Source organism: Pogoniulus pusillus, chromosome 34 (genome assembly GCF_015220805.1).
Source record: "Pogoniulus pusillus isolate bPogPus1 chromosome 34, bPogPus1.pri, whole genome shotgun sequence".
NCBI classification, from domain to species: Eukaryota; Metazoa; Chordata; class Aves; order Piciformes; family Lybiidae; genus Pogoniulus; species Pogoniulus pusillus.
Window position 1 is genome coordinate 13,799,855 of NC_087297.1, and position 23,017 is coordinate 13,822,871.

Below are 23,017 nucleotides of genomic sequence, written 5' to 3' on the forward strand. Positions count from 1 at the left end.
GCAGACTTAGGTTGGACATCAGGAGGAAGTTCTTCAGAGTGAGGGTGGTGAGACACTGGAAGAGGTTGCCCAGGGATGTGGTTCAGGCCCCATCCCTGGAGACAGTCAAAAATCAGACTCAGTGTGGCCCTGGGCAGCCTGATCCAGTTGGAGGTACAGGGAGTTGGACAAGATGGCCTTTGAGGGTTCCTTCCAACACAATGCAGTCTGTGAAATCTGAGAGATGTGGTGCTGAGGGAGCTAGGTGAGTGGGACCTGGCAGTGTGGGGTTACCAGTTAAACCTGGTGAGTGTAAAGATCCTTTCCAACCTAAACAACTCTCAGATGCCAGTCCCACAAGTAAAACACCCCCAGAACACCCACCGAGGCAGCAAGACAGCAGCAGGCAGCCTGGGCTCAGTTATATTATCCTTTATTATTTTACAATATATTTCAAAAACTTGTACAGATGCCTTAAACTGTTCTACAAGAGCTGCAATACTGTCAGGAAAGCACAGCTAGGACCGAATGCACACACAGGCTGCCATACCTACTGGGATCCAACCACTGACACCCACAGGCTGCAGTCTTGCCCTAAATCCATGTGCAGCAATGCAAATGCAAACATGTGACTGCAGACCAAGGAAGCTCTGCATCCAGAGGACTTCTCAAAACACATTTGGTACACTGGAGACAGCAAGATGAGCAGCAGCACACATCTAAAGCAATACATGCCCTGGGAAGCCTGTATTTGCAATCTGTGCGTGTAAATCTGGATCAAACCCAAACCAGACAGAGGCAAAACCAGACACACCTCAGCTGCCAGCAAGCTTCTGTTCCTTTCTGATCCTAAAAGGACACCTGGGGTGGGGTGAGCTCTGCCCAGCATTATCCTCTGACATCACCATCTCCTCAGCGCTACTACAACAGCCTGTGCTGCTTAGTTGTTGGTATTCCTCCTGCATGGGCAGGCAGGAATCAACTCTGATGCATTTTCTGAGTCTCCAAGTGGTAAACAGAATGAGCATTATCACAAATACCACACAAAAGCATTGCATGATGAGGTCGATACCACTGTTTAGAGGCTGATAACCTTGTTTAGAGCTTGTGCAGCAAAGCAGTGGCACTGCAGCTTCCAAGCCCTGTGCACTGAATGCCCTCGGGCACACACCCAGTGCTCACCAGCAGCTCCCAGATGCTTTGTTATTCTCTACCAACAGAAGTTTTGCTTTCAGTGTCACTTCTGCTCATAGAAATCATCGAAGAGATCTTCACACCTAGGCTGTAAAGGTAAAGCCAGTGGGTTGCAGATGTTCTGAAGACTGTCCAAGCTGATGCACTCCATGGAGCCTCATCAGGAACAGCAATTAACAGGTCAGATTTGATAGGGAAGAAATAAAACAAACTAGAAAGGGTTACAGCCAGAGTCTCTGTGTGGCACTGTGGCAATAGAGGCATTCAGCTCTGCTTCCTCCTTCAAGTTTCAGTTACCACTAACCACCCACTAACAGCAAACACCATTCCTTACCCAAACACAGCCTCCACCTCTTTCTTCTCTGCAGACAGAGCTGCACTGGGTCATCAGCACCACAGCTTTTCCAGCTCCAGCCTCCCCAGCTAGCAAAAGAGCAGTCGGTGGTGTTGGTTAGTCACACCCATCCTCACAAGTGCGTGCTGGGTTCTGTACCGCACAACATCAGCACACACAGCTGTGCCCAGGCAGGCCCTTAGTCCTTAAGCACTCCAGTGGTTAAGGGTAGGCTGGAAAAGAATTCAGTATAGAGAAAAGGGTTCTAAGGTTCAAGTCTGTAGTGATTTGAGTTGAACAGCAAAGAGGGGAAGGTGATGCTCAGGCAGTGCACAAAAAATAAAGGAAATAAAACCACAGAAAGAGGCAGACTGCATTTTTAATCTGAAGTCAAATCTGTGAAATGAAACAAAATAAGGTTAGTCACAGAGGGAGGGGGAAATAAAAAGGGGGTTTAGTTAATACACAACTCAAGCTCTCCAGAATTTTCTGCCACAGAGGCCCTGAGACCTGGGCTAAGCAGACTCTCCCTAGGGGGTGTTCCATGTGAAGCCAGACTTAAAGCTCTACGAACATTTGGTATGGAAGAGTGGACCCAGTTTTGAGAAGGGAAGCAACAAAACCTTACAAGAACAACTGAAAGAGAGGTTTGCTTGGAGGCCTCTGTCCTCTGACCCCTGTCCCATCAGGCTAAATGTCCAATAAAATGTCAAATTGCAGCATACATTTGCTTAATCTAAAACTCCTGGGATGGGTTATTGCAAATTGCACTTGGCAGTTCCACCACAGCCATGGCAAACTGGCCCCCTCCTGGTTCATCCACACAGTCTCTGAACACCAAACCCAAGTCACCAATAGAAAGATCTCGATAAGAAGTTTGCTGCTGTGCTGAGCCAGCTGGCTGCACCCTCTGGGTGTGACCCAACACGGGACACTGCTTTGTCCTGCTCCTTCGTGGGGCTTTCATCTTCAGGCAGATACTCTGGGAGGTCTGTGTTCTGCTCCACTTCCACAGGGGTGTCTTGGAACGGGACCAGCATCTGATCAAACACAACAGGTTCAAATCATGGCCAATGCTGTCACTTAGAAACCTGATGGAAGCACTTGGTTGAGGCACACACCCACACTTCTGGGCTCCTCACTACAAGAAGTGAGGTGCTGGAGCAGGCAAAGAAGAGCAACAAAGCTGGTGAAGGGTCTGGAGAGCAAGTCCTGTAAGCAGCAGGTGAGGGAGCTGGGGTTGTCTAGTCTGGAGGAGGGGACTGGATGATCCCTGGAGGTCCCTTCCCACCCCCACCATGCAGGGATTCTGTAAAGCTCTCATATGGACGCATGCTCTGACAGAGGATTCCCTTTGTGCCTCTCACCTTGTGTGCACAGCACTGCCACACACAAAACCCTGCTTGGCATCAGATGCTAGGGGCACAGCCAAGGGTGAGCAATCAGTCCTTAGCAAGCTCCACATCTTACCTCCTCACCACTCTCACTCTTCACCACTTGCTGAGCCTTCATGACTTTGGTCGATGCTATTGCTGTGGCCAGGGCCTGCAAGCAGACAAAGCCAAGAGCTCAGCGCGGCAGCAGGCGGCGGTGCCAGGGGCTGGAGGGCTCTGGGGCACTCACCTCTGCCTTTAAGTCTGAGCGGATTCGGACCACACACCTCTGGACAGCCATTTGGAAGGTAAAACTGATGACACCTTTGATTTTCAGCAAAGCTTCTTCACACAGGTTCCTTCGAGACTGCGAAGCAAGGAGAAAAGGAAATGCTTCCAGAATGCACCACAGGAAAACACTCAGCACGGGGTGCCCAGGAACTCCTGGGGGCAGCTGGTGACTCAGGTGGGTTTTGCAAAGGGAAAACTGAGATTTACATTTTAGTGCACAAGTATTGGACTGTCTTGCCACAGAGAAAACAAAAGTGCTTACACTTTAGAAGCAGAAGAAGGATGGAATCAACTGTAAATAACGAGAGGAAAGTGCTGAACAGCAAAGAATGTTCTTCTCCGTCTGATCAGCTAAACAGTCCCCTCTGGTTAGGCTGTGAGTGACTCCAGTGCTCATTGATGAGTGGTTAGTGTGTAAGTTGCTATTTATCAGACACCTTGCCTCCATCCTGACTGAACGCATCAAAGCAGCTGCTCTGCCCTTCAGCTGCCTCACCCCTGGCAGCTCGCAGACATCGCTGAAGTCTCCGTTCAGCCGGGGAAAAATCTCTGGCTGGTAACCCACAGAAGGCTGTGGTTAAAGCAAGTGACATCTCCTGCTGTGCTCCAACATCACTGACCTGTGCTCCCTGCATCTGCTCTGCATTAGCCTACAACAGCTGCAGATTCACAGAATGGCTTTGGCTTGGAAGGGACCTTCAAGATCATGCAGTGCCAACCCCCCTGCCATGGGCAGAGACACCTTCCACTAGCCCAGGCTGCTCAAGGCCTCATCCAGCCTGGCCTTGAACACCTCCAGGAAGGGGACATCCACAATCCTGGAGGGGTTTCAAAGCCATGGAGATGTGGTGCTGAGGGACATGGTTTAGTGGGGACCTGGCAGTGCTGGACCTAATGATCTCTTCCAGCCAAACCAATTCTGGGATTCCATGAAAGTAAACTCACACAATCCCACCCTGAAACAACAAACAACCTTTCCCCTGCTGCCTCCAGGCAATCAATATCTACTGTTTGAGGTTTCAAAATCCACAGGCACGTGGAGGATCTGCAACCATCCCCACCAGCAGCTTCCTGTTCCAAGCCCAAGTGACAGAACACAGGTAAACGCACACAGCTCTGCTTGCTTACTGCACCACTTAACATTCTCCATGCCACCCAAATATTCTTTGGGAATAAACTCCTGAATGAAATAAGCTGCTTTCACTGCTCACATCCTTCATCATCCTCCCAGTCCCAACTTACCATGGCACTTAAAGCAGCATTACACTGCCGGGTGGGCACCTGGAGAATCGCCAACGCTTCTTTCATCATCTGATGAAATGCAGAGCTATGGGCAGCAGCCAACCCCAGCCAGATTTTCATCTGCAGCAGTTCTCAAAGAGCACCTGGTGGTGAGCTCTAGACAGCTACAGAACCTGCAGCTCTGCTGTCTGCAGTATCTAAATATCATAGAGGCATAGAATCGTTTAGGCTGGAAAAGGCCTGAAGTTGTGCCAGGGGTAGGTCAGGTTAGAGAGCAGGAAAAATTTCTTTGCTACAGGAGCGGTCAGGGATTGGCACAGGCAGCCCAGGGCAGTGGTGGAGTCCCCATGTGTGGAGGTGTTCAAGAAACCTGTGGCCATGGTTTAGTGGCCATGGAGGTGCTGGGTTGATGTTTGGTGTGGAAGATCTTGGGGAGCTTTTCCAACCCAAACAGTTCTATTGTTCTGTGACACCTATGAACAAACAAATTGCCTGCAAGCTTAAAAAGCAACCCAAACAGCAGACAACTGATTAGAGAGCCTGAGAGGTGCAGCACTTCTGGTGTTGACAAAGCACTGCCTGCTCCACACCAAGTGCTAGAAGGCCAAAAGTGAAACAAAAACCATTCCCTTTGTATGAAGTGAGCTGGAGAAGCATCTTACTGCTACAGGAATTAAGCCTGGTCTCCTGCAAAGAGTGCAGCGGGTGTGCTGCTGATAACATGGGGCCTCTGGACACGCTTACTTAGCAAAATGGGAAGCAACAAAGCAAGGGATCAGGTTCGATCAGTTAAAAATGGGTAGAAAAGTGAAGATGCAGAGTCCGGAGGGCACTTGTGGCTAAGGCACTGAAACAGTCGCCGCACGGCTTGGCAGCCAGGAGAAGGCAAACGTGGCCCTGGGCTGTGATCTGCAGGGGCAGGGCAGATAAATCCAGGCAAGTTATCCTGACATTACAGAAAGCCTCAGTGAGACCTCATTAACTCAAATGCCATTCTGGTCACTACAGTAGAAAAGATTTGCAGACAATGAAAAGATGTAGCCGAGCCAGCTCGGACCAAACCGAGTGCTGCAAGAGGGAGAGCAAGGACAAACCCCAGCAGAGGCTGCAATTGCCCAGGAACAGGAACAGCCTGGGGTTAGCTCACAGGATGGGTTGGAAGGGACCTTAAAGATCATCCAGTTCCACCCCCTGCTCCACCTCCCACTAGCCCAAGGTGCTCAAGGCCTCATCCAGCCTGGCCTTGAACACCTCCAGGGAGGGGGCAGCCACAACTGGAGCAGGGCAGATTTGGAGGAAGCTCTGCACAATAAGGGTGGTGAGCCACTGGCACAGGCTGCCCAGGGGTGTGGTTGAGACTCATTCCAGGTGAGACTTGATGGCAGCCTGCTCTAGTTGGAAGTGCCCCTGCTGGCTGCAGGGGGGCTGGACTCGCTGACCTTTGCGGGTCCTGTCCTACCCAGCCCACGTCCCGGCAGGGGAGCTGGCTCTCCTCACCGAGTCGTCCAGGCCGTCGATGTGCAGCACCACGGTCTTGGCGCGCTTGTTGGTGCTGCCCAGGAAGAACTGCGCTTTCCGCCGCCGGTAGTTCTGCTCGCTCACACTGTCCATGTCTGACAGGTTGGAAGACTGAAGGATATCATAGACTTCAGAAGCTAAAAGTTTAGTCTCTCCTGGTGTAGTGGTCCTGAAACCAAAGAGTGAAAAAGCAAAGGGATAAAGGCCTGGGACTCTGCCCTGCTCCAGCTCCATTTCCAAACCACTGCCCCTAGTCCTATCCTCACAGGCCCCTCTGAATTGTCCCTCCCCAACCTTCCTGTAGGTCCCCTTCAGATATCCAACTTCTTGTGACTGTTTGGTACATTGAGAGCATCCAAAGAATTGAAGAGGCAAAAAGAGGGGGTAAGGAGCAAGCAACCAAGTGCTAAAATAGCAAAGCACTGCAGCTACACTCAACTTTCAATCCAGGCTTATGTTTTGCTTCCTAACAGCAAAACAAATGCTGGTTTTAACTAACAGGAACTAGTGCTGGGAGCTCACAGAGACTTCAACTTCAGCCTTCCATCACTTATTACATAGAGCAGGAGAACAGATCATAGAAACACAGGATCCAACCCCTGTGCCAGAGCAGGGTATCCCCGGAACACATCTAGGCAAGTCCTGAAAGTGTCCAGAGAAGGAGACTTCATAAGCTCTCTGGGCCGCCTGCTCCAGGCTCCAGCACATTGGAGCTGTGCAAGCTGATGGCCTGAAGCAGCAATACCTTAGCTTGTGCACTAGTGACACCTTTTTGAGACAGTAAGCAACTGACCCAGCTGTTCTGGCAAATCCTTTCAACACCACCACAAAAAGCCGGCCCCCACCACAGTGAACTAAGCAGACACTGAAGAGGTCTCCACCCCACCTACAGCACCCACTGTGCTGGCAGCAGAGGGAACTGGGTGCTTTAGTCAGGCACAAAGGAGGCTGAGACCTGGGACAGGGCAGTATCACTGAGGCTCCCCTTCCCAGGAAAGTTTGGACCAGAGGACCTTTCAAGGTCCTTTCCAACCTGGGCTGCTGTAGAGTTCCATGCCTAGTGCCCTGCTCCCCTGCCAGGAAACTGGTGATTGTCCCTAGTTAGAGCAAAGTAACAGTTGGTAAGAGCTGGTTACCAACTCTGTCAGAGGCAGTAACAACTTTCTATCACTTCAGCAGGATTCAGAAGATGGCTGTCAGAAACCCAAACCCTTAATTTTCACTGTCTTCTTGAATTGCTGTCATCCTAGATTGCTGCCTGTCCTTCCATCATGTTCACCCAAGGCTGGCTGTATAAGCAATGAGCACAGAATCCAAGTGCCATGTGCTGTATCTGTCACAAGACACAAGAACTAGTTCCCATCCTCTTCACTGCTCAGAGTAACTTTGTAAACAGGCTCCAACTGCTGCAGAGGTTTCATTAGCACCACAAGACACAAGCAAAGCTCTGACCCTAGGGAGGGATAATCCCAGGCACCAGCACAGGCTGGAGGTTAACCAGCTGGAAAGCAGCTTGGCAGAGAAGAACCTGGGGGCCCTGGCAGACAGCAGGTTGAAGCTGAACCCACCATGTGCCCCTGTGGCAGAGAAGGGCAATGTGTTCTGAGCTGTAGCAGTAGGAGTGCTGCCAACAGGTTGAGGGAGGTTGTGGATGCCCCCTCCCTTGAGGTGCTGAAGGTCAGATTAGATGAGGCCTGGAGCAGCCTAGTGGGAGGTGTCTGCCCATGGCCGGGGGTTGGAACTGGATGAGTTTTAAGGTCCCTTCCAACCCAAACCATTCTCTGAATCCTGCCCCTCTCTTCAGCACTACTAAGGCAACACTGAGTACTGCATCCAGGTCAGGGCTGCCCTGAACACAAGATATATGAACATACTGGAGAGTCCAACAAAGGGTTAGAGGAGATGATTAAGGGGCTGATGAGAGGCTGAGAGAGCTGGGACTGCTCATACTGATCCCACTTCCCCCAGCTAGTGATGTTTTCAGCCATCATTTTCCTTCCATAATGAACCTAAAGGTAGCATCCTGCAGGACACCAAAAACGTGAGCAGAATTTAATGGCTTGGCACTAACTCTGGCTAAATGCAGGTGGATTAGAAACCTTCAAGCACACTTGGCAGAGGCTGATTGCTCGATTTAATTATAGTTAAAAAAGAGCTAACCAACAGATATCCACATCCACCATGCCTTGAGGCTACTGCTGGATCTGTTTCCAGGTGACCAGTTTCTTTCAGAGCCCTTTCATCCTAAATGTAAGGACAGAAAGTCCCCAGCAGCATGTGAAGGGAGCAGTAAAGCTGCAGAGAATTGCTGCATGCTGGAACGAGGGGGTGTGGGGGGTGGGAAAGCACTAATCCCTGATTCTAGAAGTGAGACACAGAGTGATTGACATGGATTTGATGAAAACTTTGAGCATGAGTGACAAGCCTAAAGAAAGAGCAGGGTATTAGAGAAAAAGCAATCTGCTTCCAGACAGTTATCTGATCTGGCTGGGCTTTTGCTGGCTGTTCTGCTCCAGCACCAGGGCAAGGCTCCTTCTTATCTCGGAGAACGCTGCTCTTTCTTGTGAGCTTTTAGGGCATGCCATGCTAGGGTGGGCTCCCAAGCATATGGCTCTCTCCTGACTCATTCCAGGCAAGTCGTTTGGAAACAACCTGGAAAAGAGCATTACTTCAGTACACACTTCCTCGCTCCCAGGGTGGTGTTCTCACCGCGCTACAGCCTGGGAAAGACCAGGTAATGGCATGCAGCAGCTGAGAAAGGATCAGCACCTGCTTTGCTGAGAGAGTCAAAATCCTCCACAACAGACAGCACAATCCTTATGCTGGCCAACGCCACAGCCCAGAATCCCAGCATGGCTGGCGTGGGAAGGGACTTCTGGAGATCATCCAGTCCAACCTCCCTGCTAAAGCAGGGCACCCACAGCAGCCTGCCCAGGAGCACAATGGCCAGGTGGGGTTTGGAAGCTCTGCAGAGGAGACTCCACAGCCTCTCTGGGCAGCCTGCTCCACAGTTCCAGCACCCTCACACCAAAGAAGCTTCTCCTGTTCAGGTGGAAGCTCCTGGGTTCCAGTTTGTGCCCACTGCCCCTCATCTTGTCCCTCACAGGTCCTTTAGCTCTTGCTGAGCATTGAGAAGCTTCTCTCCTCTCAGGCTGCTCTTTTCCAGTCTCAACAGCGCCAGGGCTCTCAGCCTTTGCTCCTCACAGAGGTGCTTCAGCCCCTCAGCATCTTGGTAGCCTCAACCCTAGCAATGGGTTAAGCAGAGGAAAAAACATTCAGAGGTGTACAACAGGAAGAACAACAGAACCTGCAGGACTGGGCAAGTCTGTAGCTGCTGCAGCACTATGGATCTCTAAATCCAGCTCCCAAGCAACTGGACTGCTCCACGACCCTACACAGCCCACGTGCAGCTGTGTTGTGTGACTGCCCCCATTCTAGGGCTGTGGTTTAGAGCAAGTGGGATGGATGCTCTGAGGAGTGCTGAAAACGAACAAAAGGCTCAGTATCAGCTGCAAGTTGGAGGGTGTGAGTAAAATCACAGCCCAGCCCCTTCAACTGCTGCAAATCCAGTGCCTGAGATAGCATCTGAGATGCTGAGCTGAGCAATCACCCAGCTCAGAGCACCTCCCTGAGCCGTTCCATTGTCCTCTGACCAGGAGAGGAGAAGCCACTCTCAAGACTGGGCTGACAGATTTGAGCACAAGCCATATGTCTCACCCAGCTCTTCAGCTCATTTGGTTTAACTCTTGCTATTTATATGCTAAATGGAAGATCAACTTTTGATCTTCCCCATCTTGATATCTACCATATGGACACGTTCTCCGTTTCAAAATAAAGAAATAAAGTAAGAAATCAAGGCCTGATACTCAACTAAACTCAAAAGGCTCCAGAGGAACATTTGTTAGGCAAAAGGCTGCACGACTGACACCAGCTCTATGTTGAAATTCACAGGAGCTCCTTCCAGCATCCTGCCTGCTAATGAACAGTGATCATTTAATGGGTATATAAGAGATGATTTCTGCCCTATCTGGCTTCAACAAATCACATCAGAGTTAAAAGAAGAACCTTAAGGCTAACAGCTCTCTCTGGTCCTTTCTGGTGGAAGAAATCAAATACTGGCATCCAAAAGGCAGCTCTGCCTGGGATCAGGGAGGAATTAGGCTGAGCTGCAGCATTTTAGGAACATCCTGAAGGAAGCCAAACACCACCTCTTGTGTTACCAGCATGCTAATGACACTACAGGATCACAGGCCGGGTTGGGTGGGAAGGGACCTTTCAAGCTCATCCAGACCAACCTCCTGCAGTCAGCAGGGATATCTGCAACTAGAGCAGCTTGCTCAGAGCCCCAGACAACCTGACCTGCAGTGCTTCCAGGCACGAGGCTCCCACCACCTCTCTGGGCAACCTAAGCCAGGGTCTCCCCACCCTCAGTGTCGAACATTTCTTCATCTTCTCCAGTCTCAACCTCCCTCTTGTAGTTCAAGGCATCCTCCCTTGTCCTGTCACTACAGGCCCTACTTTTTTGTAGGAAAGCTCTGGAGGACACAGAAAATAGCCTCAAGTTTCACCAGGGGACGTTTAGGTTGGACAGGAGAAACACATTCTTTCTCAAAAGGGAGAGAGGCCACCCAGGGCAGTGGTGGAGTCCCCATCCCTGGAGGGGTTTCAAAGCTGTGGAGATGTGGTGCTGAGGGCCATGGTTTAGTGGTGACCTTGATGATCTTGCAGGCCTTCTCCAATTCTCTGATTCCCTCCCCCTTTGCAGACCAGCACTGCTGTGTTCCAATCAGCAGCAGAAAGGAGTAAGTGCAGGAAATGGCAGGAGTTCACAGGAGATTTTAGCTATAACACAAAGCCAGCTGTGATGTGGCAACCTCCTCCTCAGATAGCCCTTCCATTAATTGAACAAATACATGGCTGTGCCCTGCCCTCCCCCAGTCCTTTCCTCCCTTCTCATCAATCACAGAATCAGTCAGGGTTGGAGGTGACCACAAGGACCATCTAGTTCCAACCCCCCTGCCATGAGCAGGGACACCCTACCCCAGACCAGGCTGGCAAGAAAAAGAACTCCACACTGAGCCAGGAGAACTCCTGTGGTACTGCATCCCTGCTGTTTTATTGCAGCAAACCCCACCTGAAATACTTGATGAGTTTTTGGGTTAGATCATAAACTTTGCTGCTTTCACAAATAATTCACTCTTCCCAAAGTCCTGGTAATTAGAAGCATCAAAAATTAAAGCTGAGGAAGAAGTGGGCAGTTAAAGAGACTGGATGTATTTCACCAGATCTGCAAGGGACTCTAATTAACCACATATTAATTGCCCTAATCTTCTTAGGCATGTAATAAATTGGAAGAGCTGATTAATGCCCTGGATTTAGTTCAGCTTGTTAGAGCTGACAGCCTGGCAAAGGAAGGCTGTCTTGAAAAGCTCTTTTAGCTGAGTAATTGGGATTTGACTCTCAGTCAGCAGCTATTTAGGATATTGACTCTTCATCAGTTGCTGTTTTTAAGCCATGGCAGATTTCAGCAGTGCCACTGTGCTGCTCATAAAGATCATCAAAAAATCCCCCTGAACCCTGACCTCTGCTGTCCATCAGAAGTCACTTTCACTCGGAACACAAACGAGCACATCTCCTCCTAGGCTAGAAATCCTAATTAATTTTGATTCCAGGAGCTGCTAATGACTCTTCATCGAGTCCATACGGACACATTAAGCCCTGCACACGATTCATGAAGCCAGCAACTACACCAGCTTTCTATGTTAGATCACTGCTGGAACACAACAAAGCACCATCCTTCAACCAGCCTCAGCTTCTCGTCTCCTTACCTCCTTAAATACTTCCACCAGCATCAACAACTACTCTCCTTCTCTACCAGCCTCAGAGACTTGTCTGGGTTGGAAAAGCCTTCTGAGATCATCCAGTCCAACCATCAACCCAACACCACCAGCATGGCCACTAAACCACAGCCCCATGTTCCTTGAACACCTCCAGGGATGGGGACTTCACCACCTCCTTGGGTGGCCTGTTCCAAACCCTGACCACTCCTGCAGCAAAGACATTTTTCCTAACCTCCAACCTAAGCCTCCCCTAGCACAATTTCAGGCCACTTCCTCTCCTTCTATCACCTGAGACTAGGGAGAAAAGACTGACCCCCACCTCACTCCAACCTCCTCATCCTCTTCTTACTTCCCTCCACAGTACTCGTACACACACAGGTACTTGGTCACCTGGAGGGACACATCTTTGTGAGAACAGCAAAACAGTTCCTGGAGGAAGAGGTGGCACTCCAGTCCAGCTGCCATTCTCAGCAGTTTAATAAGGAAGCAGGACTTTACTTTCAGGGCAGAGTTCAGACATCTTCTTCTTCTCTCATGAGCTGTGTATCCCTTGCAGTGAAAGGGCTCTGGCCTGCGTGTGGGGCTCCCAAGTACTACTACAAGAAATGAGAAGTGGCAAAGCAGCTCCAACTACTTTCCAGTTGATGGCACCAGACATTTCAAGATGAGAAATTCCACACCTGAACTGGAGGTCTCTATCACAGAGACCTCCAAGGCTTGGAGAGAGACACTCACATGAGAAAAGCCTTCACACATCAGGATTTCTGTGAGTGAAAACACAAGAGCCCTGGAATTCTAACCAAACTCTTGACTTCCCCAGCACAGCATCAGCTCAGCGCTGCCAAGCAGCAACTTCATGCTGAAATACGACAAATACTCAGCTTGTGGCCTCTCTCTGGACTCAGGAGCTGCACTGCACTGCACTGCCTGAAGAGACAAGTACAGCCTTATCAGTGGCAGAAACAGTTTGTCACCATTCAGGACTGAAAAAGGAAGGCCACTGGATATTACTGAGAAGGGAGTGGAAGCGGACACTGAAAGTTAGAAAACTGCTGATGAAAGGCAAAGATTCAGCCTTCAAGATGTGCCCCACTTGTCAAGAGCAAAAAAATCACTGGCTACAGCTCCTGGGCCAGAAGATGCTGGGTTCTGTTCCACCTGAAAGAAGACTGACAGAAATCCTTACCTCTTCCTAAGATTCTTATAACATCACCCAGAAAATGATGTAACCCCCACATTAAATTGTGGACACAAGCAAGATTTTAGATGAAAGTGATGAGCTGAATAGGCACAGTGGGAGACACAGCATGAAGTCATACAGAACAATTTCTTGCTGACACTCAGTTCAAAGCACAACAATTATGTTCTGGTAAGCTGAAATCTCACTACAAGCCAGAACCTGAAGGAGGCTGAGACCCTCTTTCCTCCCCTACAAACCTTCTAACACAAAACCACAAGCCCAAACCATTTGGGTTTTGTGACAAAAATAATTCCACAGCTCCCTTCTCAGCACTTTCCTACCATCTTTCTCCATATTTCTGCAGGCAACAGAAACCTCAGCTTCAGCATTTCTTGTCAACATGAAAGGCTCAAATCCTGACAAGCCCATGACAAAGTCTTGTGTTGAAGATGCTATGCACTGAAATTTTCATGATCTCACACTCTCCAAATGTTACAGGCATACAAATCAAATCCATGTTCTTACTCGTGCCAGAGAGCTTTCTAGAAAACACCTACAGGATTTCCAGTTTTTACTGACTCCTCTCCTCCTCTCTGAACCTCACTCTTTTGGTGCCTGAAACGTAGAAAAAAGCTATGTTGAAGAGACTGTCATAAAATCCTTCAAACCAAAGGTTTAATGCTGCTGCCTGAGTGATGTTTGTTAGCTGAAGGGCACGGACTTGCTGGAGTGGGTCCAGGGAAGGGTCACAGAGGTGATGAGGGGGCTGAGCAACTCTGCTACAGGGACAGGCTGAGACAGATGAGGCTGTTTACCCTGCAGAAGGCTTTGGGAAGCCTCATTCAGGCCTTCCAGTACCTGAATGAAGCTACAGGAAGGCTGCAGAGGAACGCCCAAAAGGCATCCAGTCCAATCCCCTGCACTCAGCAGGGACCTCCTCCACTACAGCAGCTTGCTCTGAGCCTGTTCTGAGCCTTCCCCAGCCTCACCTTGAATATCTTCAGGAATAGGGCCTCAACCAGCAACCTGCTGCAGTGTTCCAGCAGCTTCATGGTGCAGAACTTGTTCCTGACATCCAATCTCAATCTGCTCTGCTCTCATTTCAAACCATGGCCCTTGGGCCTGCCCCTGACCCGAAGGGGGCTTCAGGTCCTGGCAAGCTGCTATTAGAGGTCTGTCTGGAGCCTTCTCTTCTCCAGGCAGAACAGCACCAGCTCCCTCAGCCTGTCTTCATAGCAGAGCTGCTCCAGCCCCTTTATCACCCAGTTCCAATCCCCTGCCATGGGCAGGGACACCTCCCACCAGCCCAGGTTGCTTAAGCCTTCCTCCATCCCGGCCTTAAACACCTCCAGGGTTGGGAAATCCACAGCCTCCCTGGGCAACCTGTTCCAGTGTCTCCCCACCCTCACTGGAAAGAATTTATTCCTCATCTCCAGTCTAAAACTGTCCCCTTCAAGCTTCAATCCTTGCCTCTCATCCTATGAGTACCATTCTGGTGCAGTGTAAAACAAGAGCCATGAACTGCTTGCAGCCATGCAACATCAACAAGGAAGAATGCAGCATTAAATATCTGCTCCAATAATTCCCAGTCAAGGTTTCATTTTGCATCAGGGCATTGTGTTTACACTGTCTTTGGACCCAACAACCACTTGTAAACTTACTTTTGGATTACATTCTGTAAGCTGAGCATCATACCCAGTTCACCTTTCATCTTCTCTCTGTTGGCACGGCACTCGGCCAGGTAGCGGAGAGCCTGGAAGAGAAGAGGACCACAGCAAATCAGCAGCATGGTCAGGCAGGTGGGTTAGCTCACACCTGCAAAATGCTCACAGCACACTTGCAGGAAGAAAATAAAGAGAACACTTGAAGAACTGCTCTAGTCTCAAACACACAGGAAGCAGAGAGTATCTAATCTATGAGCAAAGGTGGAGAGCTTGGGTTTGGTAAACTGCTAAGAAGCCTAAAGGACAATCTAACAGCTGTCTACAGCTACTCAAAGAGCCTCTATGGAGGGCATGAAGCCAAACTTTCCTCTACAGCAGCAATGAACGTGGGCAACTAGTCACAAAGTGCAGCTTGGGAGTTCCAATCAGCTAGTACAAAGTGTCTCCACTATGAAGGTGGTTCCACACTGGAATCTAGTGGATCAATGAGACAAAACTGCCACTGACCTGACGGAGTGCTGCTGACAGTCCCAATTCAAGCAGGAAGCTGAAGTGAATGACTTCCAGAAGTCCCTTCCAGCAAACATTTATGTGATTGGAGAGCTAAAGTAACTGGCCCCATCTTTGGAGGGGTTTCAAAGCTGTGGAGATGTGGTGCTGAGGGACATGGCTTAGTGGTGACCTGGCAGTGCTGGCTGATGATCTTGGAGGCCTTTTCCAACCCCTACCATTTTGTGATTCTCTGATCTTAGAAGGTCTCTTTCCATCAAAATTCTCCTGATTCTCTGATCTTATACTATGCATCTGGCATGATTTTCATCAATCAATTCCATGGGCTCCCCTAGCAGTAGCAAACTCACCACCACCAAGTTTTCATTGCCCACAGAAAGAGGCTTAAAAAATTTATAAGCATTTGAGGAACCCATGCAGGGGTAAGAACAAAAGCAGCAGAAAGCTGCTTAGGTTATTGTTATCTAAACCACAAAGTGACACTTATTTGCTGCCCAAGGTCTTCGAGGTGGACTCTCTGCACAAGCCCAGGCAGCAGCTCTGTCTGCATGATCTTCCTAAGCTGGAGTTCAAATAGCAGCCCTTCCTTTCATGAGACACCTCCCTCCTCAATGCTGCCATGTCCTCAGAAGGAACCTCCAGAGGTGCACTGTGCTTTAACCAGGTGCAACAACTGCACTTGCAAACTCCTGCAATACACAAATGTAATGGTTTACAAAGTGGGAATCTGACAGCAAGGATCAGAAGAGCACAAATGCTTTAAATATAGTCAGGTAATAGCTGTGCTGCTCAAGAGCTGCTTTAAAAATAACACCCTTCTCGGGGCCTTCCCAGAGAGCTGACGAGCTGGGGGTGCTCTAAATCAGCTGCAGCAGAATTCAGCACCTCCTGAGAAAGTGTGGCTGCTCTTTGGCACGATCAAAAGCCCAAATGTCATTTGCTGCTGCCTCCTGACACGGCTCAGCATCAGTAACTGCAGTTTCTAAATGCTGTGCATCCATTTCTTTTCTTTTCTCTTGTGGGGACACACCTGAGTGGTAGCTCTGAACTAGCTTCCAGACTAAGAAATGGATCCTCACTGCTGCAAAAAGCTCCTCAGTTTTTGTCAGTCTGTGTTCAGGCAGTTTAAGGAGGATATGTCACAGGACACAGAATACACCTTTCTCTGAACAGCTAAACCAAAATGCAGGCAGTCCCTTTGCCACCTGTACCGCTCCCTTCACACACAAACCAAAGTTTCCAGTACAGAAAGACCAAAACCAAAGCGATCAGAATGACCAAAGTGACCTGCCCTAGGAGGTCCTATTCCCTCTGCTACCCATGAGGGTGACACGAAGGTCTGTCCCTTCCAAGAAGTGAGATCATTTGTGCTGTCTCCTGAGGGCAGGAGGAGGATTATTCTGGATTTTGGCTCACCCTCTGCTCAGATAAACACTTCCTTACCTTCACTTTAAGCTCCCAAGAGATTTCATCATCATCAATAGGAATATCTTCATACAGGAACATAAAAATACACCATCAATCTTAACAGCAAAAGACACTTTTGATGTGTTACCAGTGAAATGCTCAAAGAGTTTCTTCACTTCACAGTCCTGCCATTTAAAATTTCAGTCCAAATTTAAGAGAGGGGGAAAGAAAAAGTAGTGTTGTCTGGGTCAGTATTGGTTTATTTTACTTAAAACACTGGAAACTTATAGGATTTGAAGTGTATTGTAAAGAAGTCCTGAATAAAAGCTAGAAGAGAACCAGAACAAAATAAAATCCAGCACTTCTTGATCAGACAGAAGGAAGGGCTGAACTGAAACTGCAGATGGGGAGGAAGACACCTTCCACCCTGGAAGATTCTGCAATGTATCAACAAGTCAAACAGAGAACTGTTGTTCATACATTTATTCAGAGAAAGGTTTAAGTTGGGAGGAACCTTAAAGATCATCCAGTTCCAACCTCCCTGCCATGGGCAGGGACACCTCCCACCAGTCCAGGTTGCTCAAGGCCTCATCCACCTCACCAAGGCTTTGAACACCTCCAGGGAGGTTGTGGAGCACAGAATCACAGAATGTGATCCCTGTGGCAACCTGTGCCAGTGTCTCCCCACCCTCACTGGCAAGAATTTCTACCTAATCTCCAGTCTAAATCTGCCCTCTTCCTGTTCAAAGCCATTGCCTCTCATTCTGTTACTCCAAGTCCTTGTGAAAAGTCCCTCTCCAGCTTTCCTGCAGCCCCTCCAGGTACTGGAAGGCTGCTGTAAGGTCTCCCTGGAGCCTTCTCTTCTCTTCGGGCTGAACAGCACCAACTCTCTCAGCCTGTATCCATAAGGGATGTGCTCCATTCCCCCACATATCTTCACGGCCCCCTCTGGACATTTTGGGGTCATCCAGATTACTTATCATTTCAGCCAGGGAATTGCAGACTAATACAGTAAGAGACTTCAAGTCAGTACTTCACACCCTTTCATTAGGTACAAACTTAAGAGAAAACCCTGACATTTAGTGATCCCTTCCCAATGGAAGCACCTTTCTGACCAACAAAGTGCCTAGAAAACCAAACCAAAAGGACCTTTCCAAACCCCCTAAATTCTCCTGGAACAAAATGTCACTGCTGGACAGTTTTTGAAGCCCTGGTTTTCAAAGCACACATCAGGTCATAAACCCAGGCTTGCTCTTTCACACTCCTACCTCTTTAAAGCATACTGACAGTCATAAAGCATCCTACTGCCACAGAAAGATGAGAGCACTTACTAGTAAAGCTGAATGAACAACCTGAGGGTTGGGATGGTCCAGAAAGAGAATAAGTCCTGGCAGGCATCCTTGATCCTGAACAATGGCCCTTCTGTTCAGGGGGTCCGCTGCTAGGTCTCGCAGCTGGTTAACCACGGAGAGGGCATCCGGCTCCTCGCTCATCGTGGAATTCATTCTTTCTGCACCATGCAGAGAAAAAACCTGCTGGAAAACAAAAGAAATCAACCCTATTACTAACAGCACAAGATCTAGACCAGAATTGTTTGAGTTGGAAAAGACCTTTAAGATCATTGAGTCATTATGATCTTAATAATGGCTAAGATCATAGAGCTAGAGAATGACTGTTCTCTAACTGAGCCAAGGCTGGGGCTAAGCCATGTCCCTCAGCACCACGTCTCTGCCTCTTTCAGATGTCACCAGGGATGGGGATTCAACCACCTCCCTGGGCAGCCTGCTTCAGTTTTTGGGAACCCTTTCAGGGAAGAATTTTCTACCCACATCCAACCTAAACTTCCCCAGCAAAATCTTGTCCTGTCACTTGTTTGGTAGGAGAGACCAGTTCCCAGCTGGCTCCAGCCGCCTTCCAGGGAGCTGTACAGAACAATGAGGTCTCCCTTCAGCCTCCTTTTCTCTAGACTAAACTACCCCAGTTCTCTCAGCTGCTCCTTGCCAACTCTGTTCTCCAGATCCTTCACCAGCTTTGTTGCCCTTCTCTGGACAGGCTCCAGCACTTCCAAGGTTCTTCTCAGAGTGAGGGGCCCAAGACTGTGCCTAGGATTCACGGTGTGGCCTCCCCAGTGCCATGTATCCTACACTTTATCAGACTACCTCTGCCTCAACATCTGAGAGAGAAATCCACAAAGTTCCATTTGTTGAAGAAGACAAAGAAACACTTACGGCAGAATCAGACTACAGCCAGGATACCTAAATTCACAAAGCAGAAGATGAAATCATCAACTGCAGTGAGTACCATCACCTTATTGTGTTACCACCAAGTCAAGCACAAGTAAAACCAAAGCCCAAAGGTACTGAGTTGCTATAAGCATAAAAGTATGGAAAAATAAGGACTGCAATGCATGGAATGTGGATGGAAGTGACAAGCAGGTTGATCCTGGTATCTGTAAATGGCAAATCTAAGTTCATAGAGAGAACTGGTAGGTCTGCTCAGGGACACCCTGACTTGCTTCCTACAGCTCATTCAGACCAGTGAGCTCTCACAGGAGCCTGTGCTGCTGGTTATTTCACACCAATACAACCATTCCCTGAGAATCCCACTTCCCTCACAACAAAGCACCCTTAAAGCCTACCCACAGCCTTCTGCACCAGCAGCTGCAAAAATCAACAGAAGCATTTTCAGCAACAACCAAATTCTACACAAAAAAACAATGCAGAAAAGCCAGCAAGAGGTTAACACTGCACCAAGACAAAAGTCTTTGCTGTTCTTGGTGCAGTGTTAACCTTTTGCTCTGGATCCATATGCACTGCCACACAAACACTTGTGGTTTTCTTTTCCTGTTCACCAACACCCCCTGAATAAAAAGCAAGCAGGTCACATCTTGCTGCAGCTGGAGTCCAAGCCAACAGTTCAGTTTCAAAGCAGACAAGTGTTAGCTGGAGAGCACTGGATGGCAGAGTTGTTTGGTGAGGAGTAACTACTTCACAGGCAACAAAAGGACAAGTTTACTTAGAGAAGGTGCTACACTTCGTGCAAACAACTAGTTTCCTTCAAAAGACTTGTCATGGGCCTCTGAAGTGACTACTAAATGCTGGCTGTGGTCCGGATCTTGCAGCTTATGCCAAATAACTTTTTCCCCAAGGCAGAGAAGTGTGAGCAAATTGCAGTTAATTTGTGTTCTCTTCTTTTCCCTCTGCATAACACAAATTAGGTTCCTAAGTGGTCATATCCTTCCAGCATCATTTCCCAAGCACATACTGCTGTACAAACACTGTATTGTTTCCTTACTAAAGGCCTTTCAGCAACACAAAGTAATCAGGTTCAACAAACCCAAGCAGCCACAAATATGCATTTTGGTTAAGAGAATTCCTGACGTTTCCAGAGAGGGAAAAGGCTGTTAACTTCCCATGCCACTCCAGGAAAGTGCTAATGTGAAAAACGAGTTGGCTCCAAGGTGTTTTTCTTGACTGCCACAAGTCCAAGAGCTCAGCTGGGGGATACAGCAGCTCAGCCAATAGACAATGGTTTATATTTCACAAGCAGACAACTGCAAAAGCCCCAACTCTATTAAGAGTTACCAACTACTTTCCAGAGCTCACAGAAGAGCTTATTCAAAACTTACATTCAGTCAGCTGTGGAGCTGATGCTAACCAATCTCCCACTTTACTGCTGTGTCCCAAGCACTACATCATTCCCACAACTCCCTCCCATCCTTTTTTCCTCCTCCAAATAGCCTGAAAAACATAAACCCAAATTTCAACTCCTCCTATGCCACTGAGCTACACTCGTGTCCTCCCCAGCCTCATCTCCTTCTTTCCCCAGCCACATCTGAAGTCTTTACCTTCTCCATCACCTACAACAACCAATTTCACTAACTAGGAGCAGAGGCATTTTTAAATGCCAAACCCAAGCTGGTTAAAAAGATTCAAGAAGTGATCTCGAATTTGGAGGCCTAGCAAAGACGTTCGCCAGGCACCAGCTCTTTTCTACCCCTGCAGCTCTGAGAACAAAGCTTAACAAAGGCAGTGCAGACCTCTCTGTCGATCTCTCTGTCCGCTCTGTGTTCCCACCGGGGAGGCCCGGGAGAGGAAGCGTCACAGCTTCACACCGCCGCCCTCAGGCTCAGCGCTCTCCGAACGGCGGAGCTGACAGCCCAGCTGCGACAAGGCCCCGGGGCTCAGCTCCGGGCACCTTCACCCAGGGACGGCACAAGCCTCCAGCGAGCGGCTGCCATGAGCTCTGTGAGGCGATCGGAGCGAGCAGGAGGCCCTCACCGCCCCTCTTTCACCACCATCCAGCCCTCCCCCACAGCCCCCCGTTCCCGCCCCCCCGGCGCGGCCTGTTCCACTCCCCAGCCCCGTACCGTCACAAAACACGTCCCGCACCGAGGAGCTCAGCCCCGGGCCCCCATGGCCCGCCCGGGCCACAGCCTACAGAGGGCAGCGGCAGGAGGCCGAGGCAGAGCCCTCCACTCGCGCGTCAGCCGCCGGGGCCCGCTCTGACCCCCACCTCCCAGCGTCCCGCAACGCCATTGGCCCGCAGCCTCCGCCACTCGCGGCGCGCCTTGTTGCTGGCGAGGCGCGATTGGCTCTGCGGCCGCGGCGGGCACGCCGGGAGCGGCAGTGCGGGGGGCAGCGGCACAGCGGCTGCTGGCTCCCCTCGCTGTGCCTGGGTCCCGGCTCGCCAGCGGGGCTTGGGTTTGCCGCTCGGCTGAGGGCTGAAGTGTGCTGCAGACAGACACCCCTCAGCCCGCACTGGGCTCCCCTCGCTGTGCCTGGGTCCCGGCTCGCCAGCGGGGCTTGGGTTTGCCGCTCGGCTGCTGCAGACAGACACCCCTCAGCCCGCACTGAGCTCCCTTCGCTGCCCTGTGGTCCCGGCTCGCCAGCGGGGCTTGGGTTTGCCGCTCGGCTGACGGGTGAAGTGTGCTGCAGACAGACACCCCTCAGCCCGCACGGGGACGCGATGCCGGAGCCTGTGCCGGGGCCCGCGGCGGGCACTCCTCGTCCCGGGAGAGCCCAACAAGGAGGTTCATTGTCAAACCCGCGCCGAGCGCCCCCCGCCGCCGCCTAGCAACTGTGACGTCTGCCTGCGGAATTTTGTGATTGGTCACGTCCGGTCCTGTGACCGGCACCGGCGCGGGGGCTGCCGGGTAGGTCACCGCGCCACGGCCCGGCGGAGGGCACCCGAGGTCCCGCCTCCCGCGGGTGCCTATTGGTGGAGGGGGCGCCGGGGCGGCCGCGGATTGGCTGCGGGGAGGGGGCAGCGGGCGGCGGTGGAAGGAGCGGGTGGGAGAGCGGCGGGCGCGGACGGTGAGTGAGGCGAGGGCGGGCGGCGGCGGCTCCTTCCCCTCGGGTTCCTCTTTGTCTGTGCTCTTTCCTGTCTTCTGGGCAGCCCTACTTGGCGGGCGGGCATGCATGAGGGGAAGCGCGACCCGGGCTCTCAGACCGGCAGGCATGTGGGTGTGTGGGGCGGGGAGAGCGTTCTCCTGTGGAGTGTACTCCGAGGAGCTCCTCAGTCGGCGATGAGGGGGCTAGAAGTGGCTAGAGGCCGCTCAAAGCAGCTCTGTTCGTGGCGGCTGCCCTCGGGCAGGGCGGCGGGATGGAGCCGTCGCCTCCCGTTGCGAACGTGGCAGCGCCGGGGGCCGATCCTGGGCAGGGCAAGTGCCGGGCGGGCAGTGGCCTTGCGAAGGTGTTTTGCTTGCTCTGCCTCTCCGGAGGGGCAGGGCGGCGTGTAAGTGGCTCAGGCCGTGGAGGCCGAAGCTGTCGCAGGCAAACTGCCCGAAACTGAACCCCTCTGCCGCTGCCGTGCCGGCGGTGACAGCCGCGGGAATCTCGTACTCCAAGGGCGTCTGCAGGAGGGTGCAGGGGAGCTTTCCAAAGAGCTGTCCTGGCCCAGCCCTGGGCTGCAGGCAGTTAGCAGGCATTTAGTGATCCTGCTGCTGTGCTCAGCTCCTGCTGTTGTCATCGATAGCTAAGCTCCTAAACTCCTGGGTTTGTGTTGCATAACAAGCTGTCGAAACGCACATACTGAGTGTGAGCAGAGTTGGAGTGCTTGGCATCAGCCGTAGCATCGATCTGTCTGATAGCGTCAGCAGGGCTTAGCAATATTTACCCGTTGTAGTTCTTCCACTCCTGGGAAGGCAAGGCTTACAAAGCCCGAGTGAAAAGGAAATGGTTGCCTTCTGATAAGCCCCTGTATTCCACCTGGGTGATAAAGACAGGAGAGGGGAATTGAGTTCTCTGCACACCAGGTCTGAAAGTTCCAGTTACCTGTCACTGGATTAAAAATCTCCACAGAGCTGAAATAAGATCATAGTATCATAGTATCACTCTGTAGGGACTCTTGTGAAGAGAGGAGGGAGAAAACTGAACACTTCAAGTGCTTTTTCAGCCAGATGCATCCTTTTGTGGATAAATCTGCACACTGTTGTTGCTCAGAGCTGTAACAGGAGTGGTGATGACAGCAGTGAGCAGGGAGCT

At 50.6% G+C, this 23,017-nt stretch overlaps 1 protein-coding gene across 3 annotated transcripts; it reads right to left on the minus strand.

The window, feature by feature from the left end:
* Positions 1-396: 396 nt before the first annotated feature.
* Positions 397-21,096, minus strand: ARMC1 (armadillo repeat containing 1). 3 transcript variants are annotated; one of them, XM_064170614.1, is made up of 7 exons: positions 20,902-21,096; positions 17,885-18,067; positions 14,613-14,704; positions 5,911-6,100; positions 3,131-3,247; positions 2,978-3,052; positions 397-2,547 (listed from the first exon to the last, which is right to left on the minus strand). In XM_064170614.1, the coding sequence occupies exons 2-7, from the start codon at positions 18,035-18,037 to the stop codon at positions 2,356-2,358; spliced, it is 819 nt and encodes a 272-aa protein (XP_064026684.1). In that variant the 5' UTR covers positions 18,038-18,067; positions 20,902-21,096; the 3' UTR covers positions 397-2,355. The 3 variants fall into 3 exon arrangements, with proteins under 3 accessions (XP_064026684.1, XP_064026683.1, XP_064026682.1); XM_064170613.1 differs by having other exon boundaries at positions 17,864-18,064; positions 20,902-21,093; XM_064170612.1 differs by having other exon boundaries at positions 17,864-18,067; positions 20,902-21,093.
* Between the last annotated feature and the right edge of the window lie 1,921 nt (positions 21,097-23,017).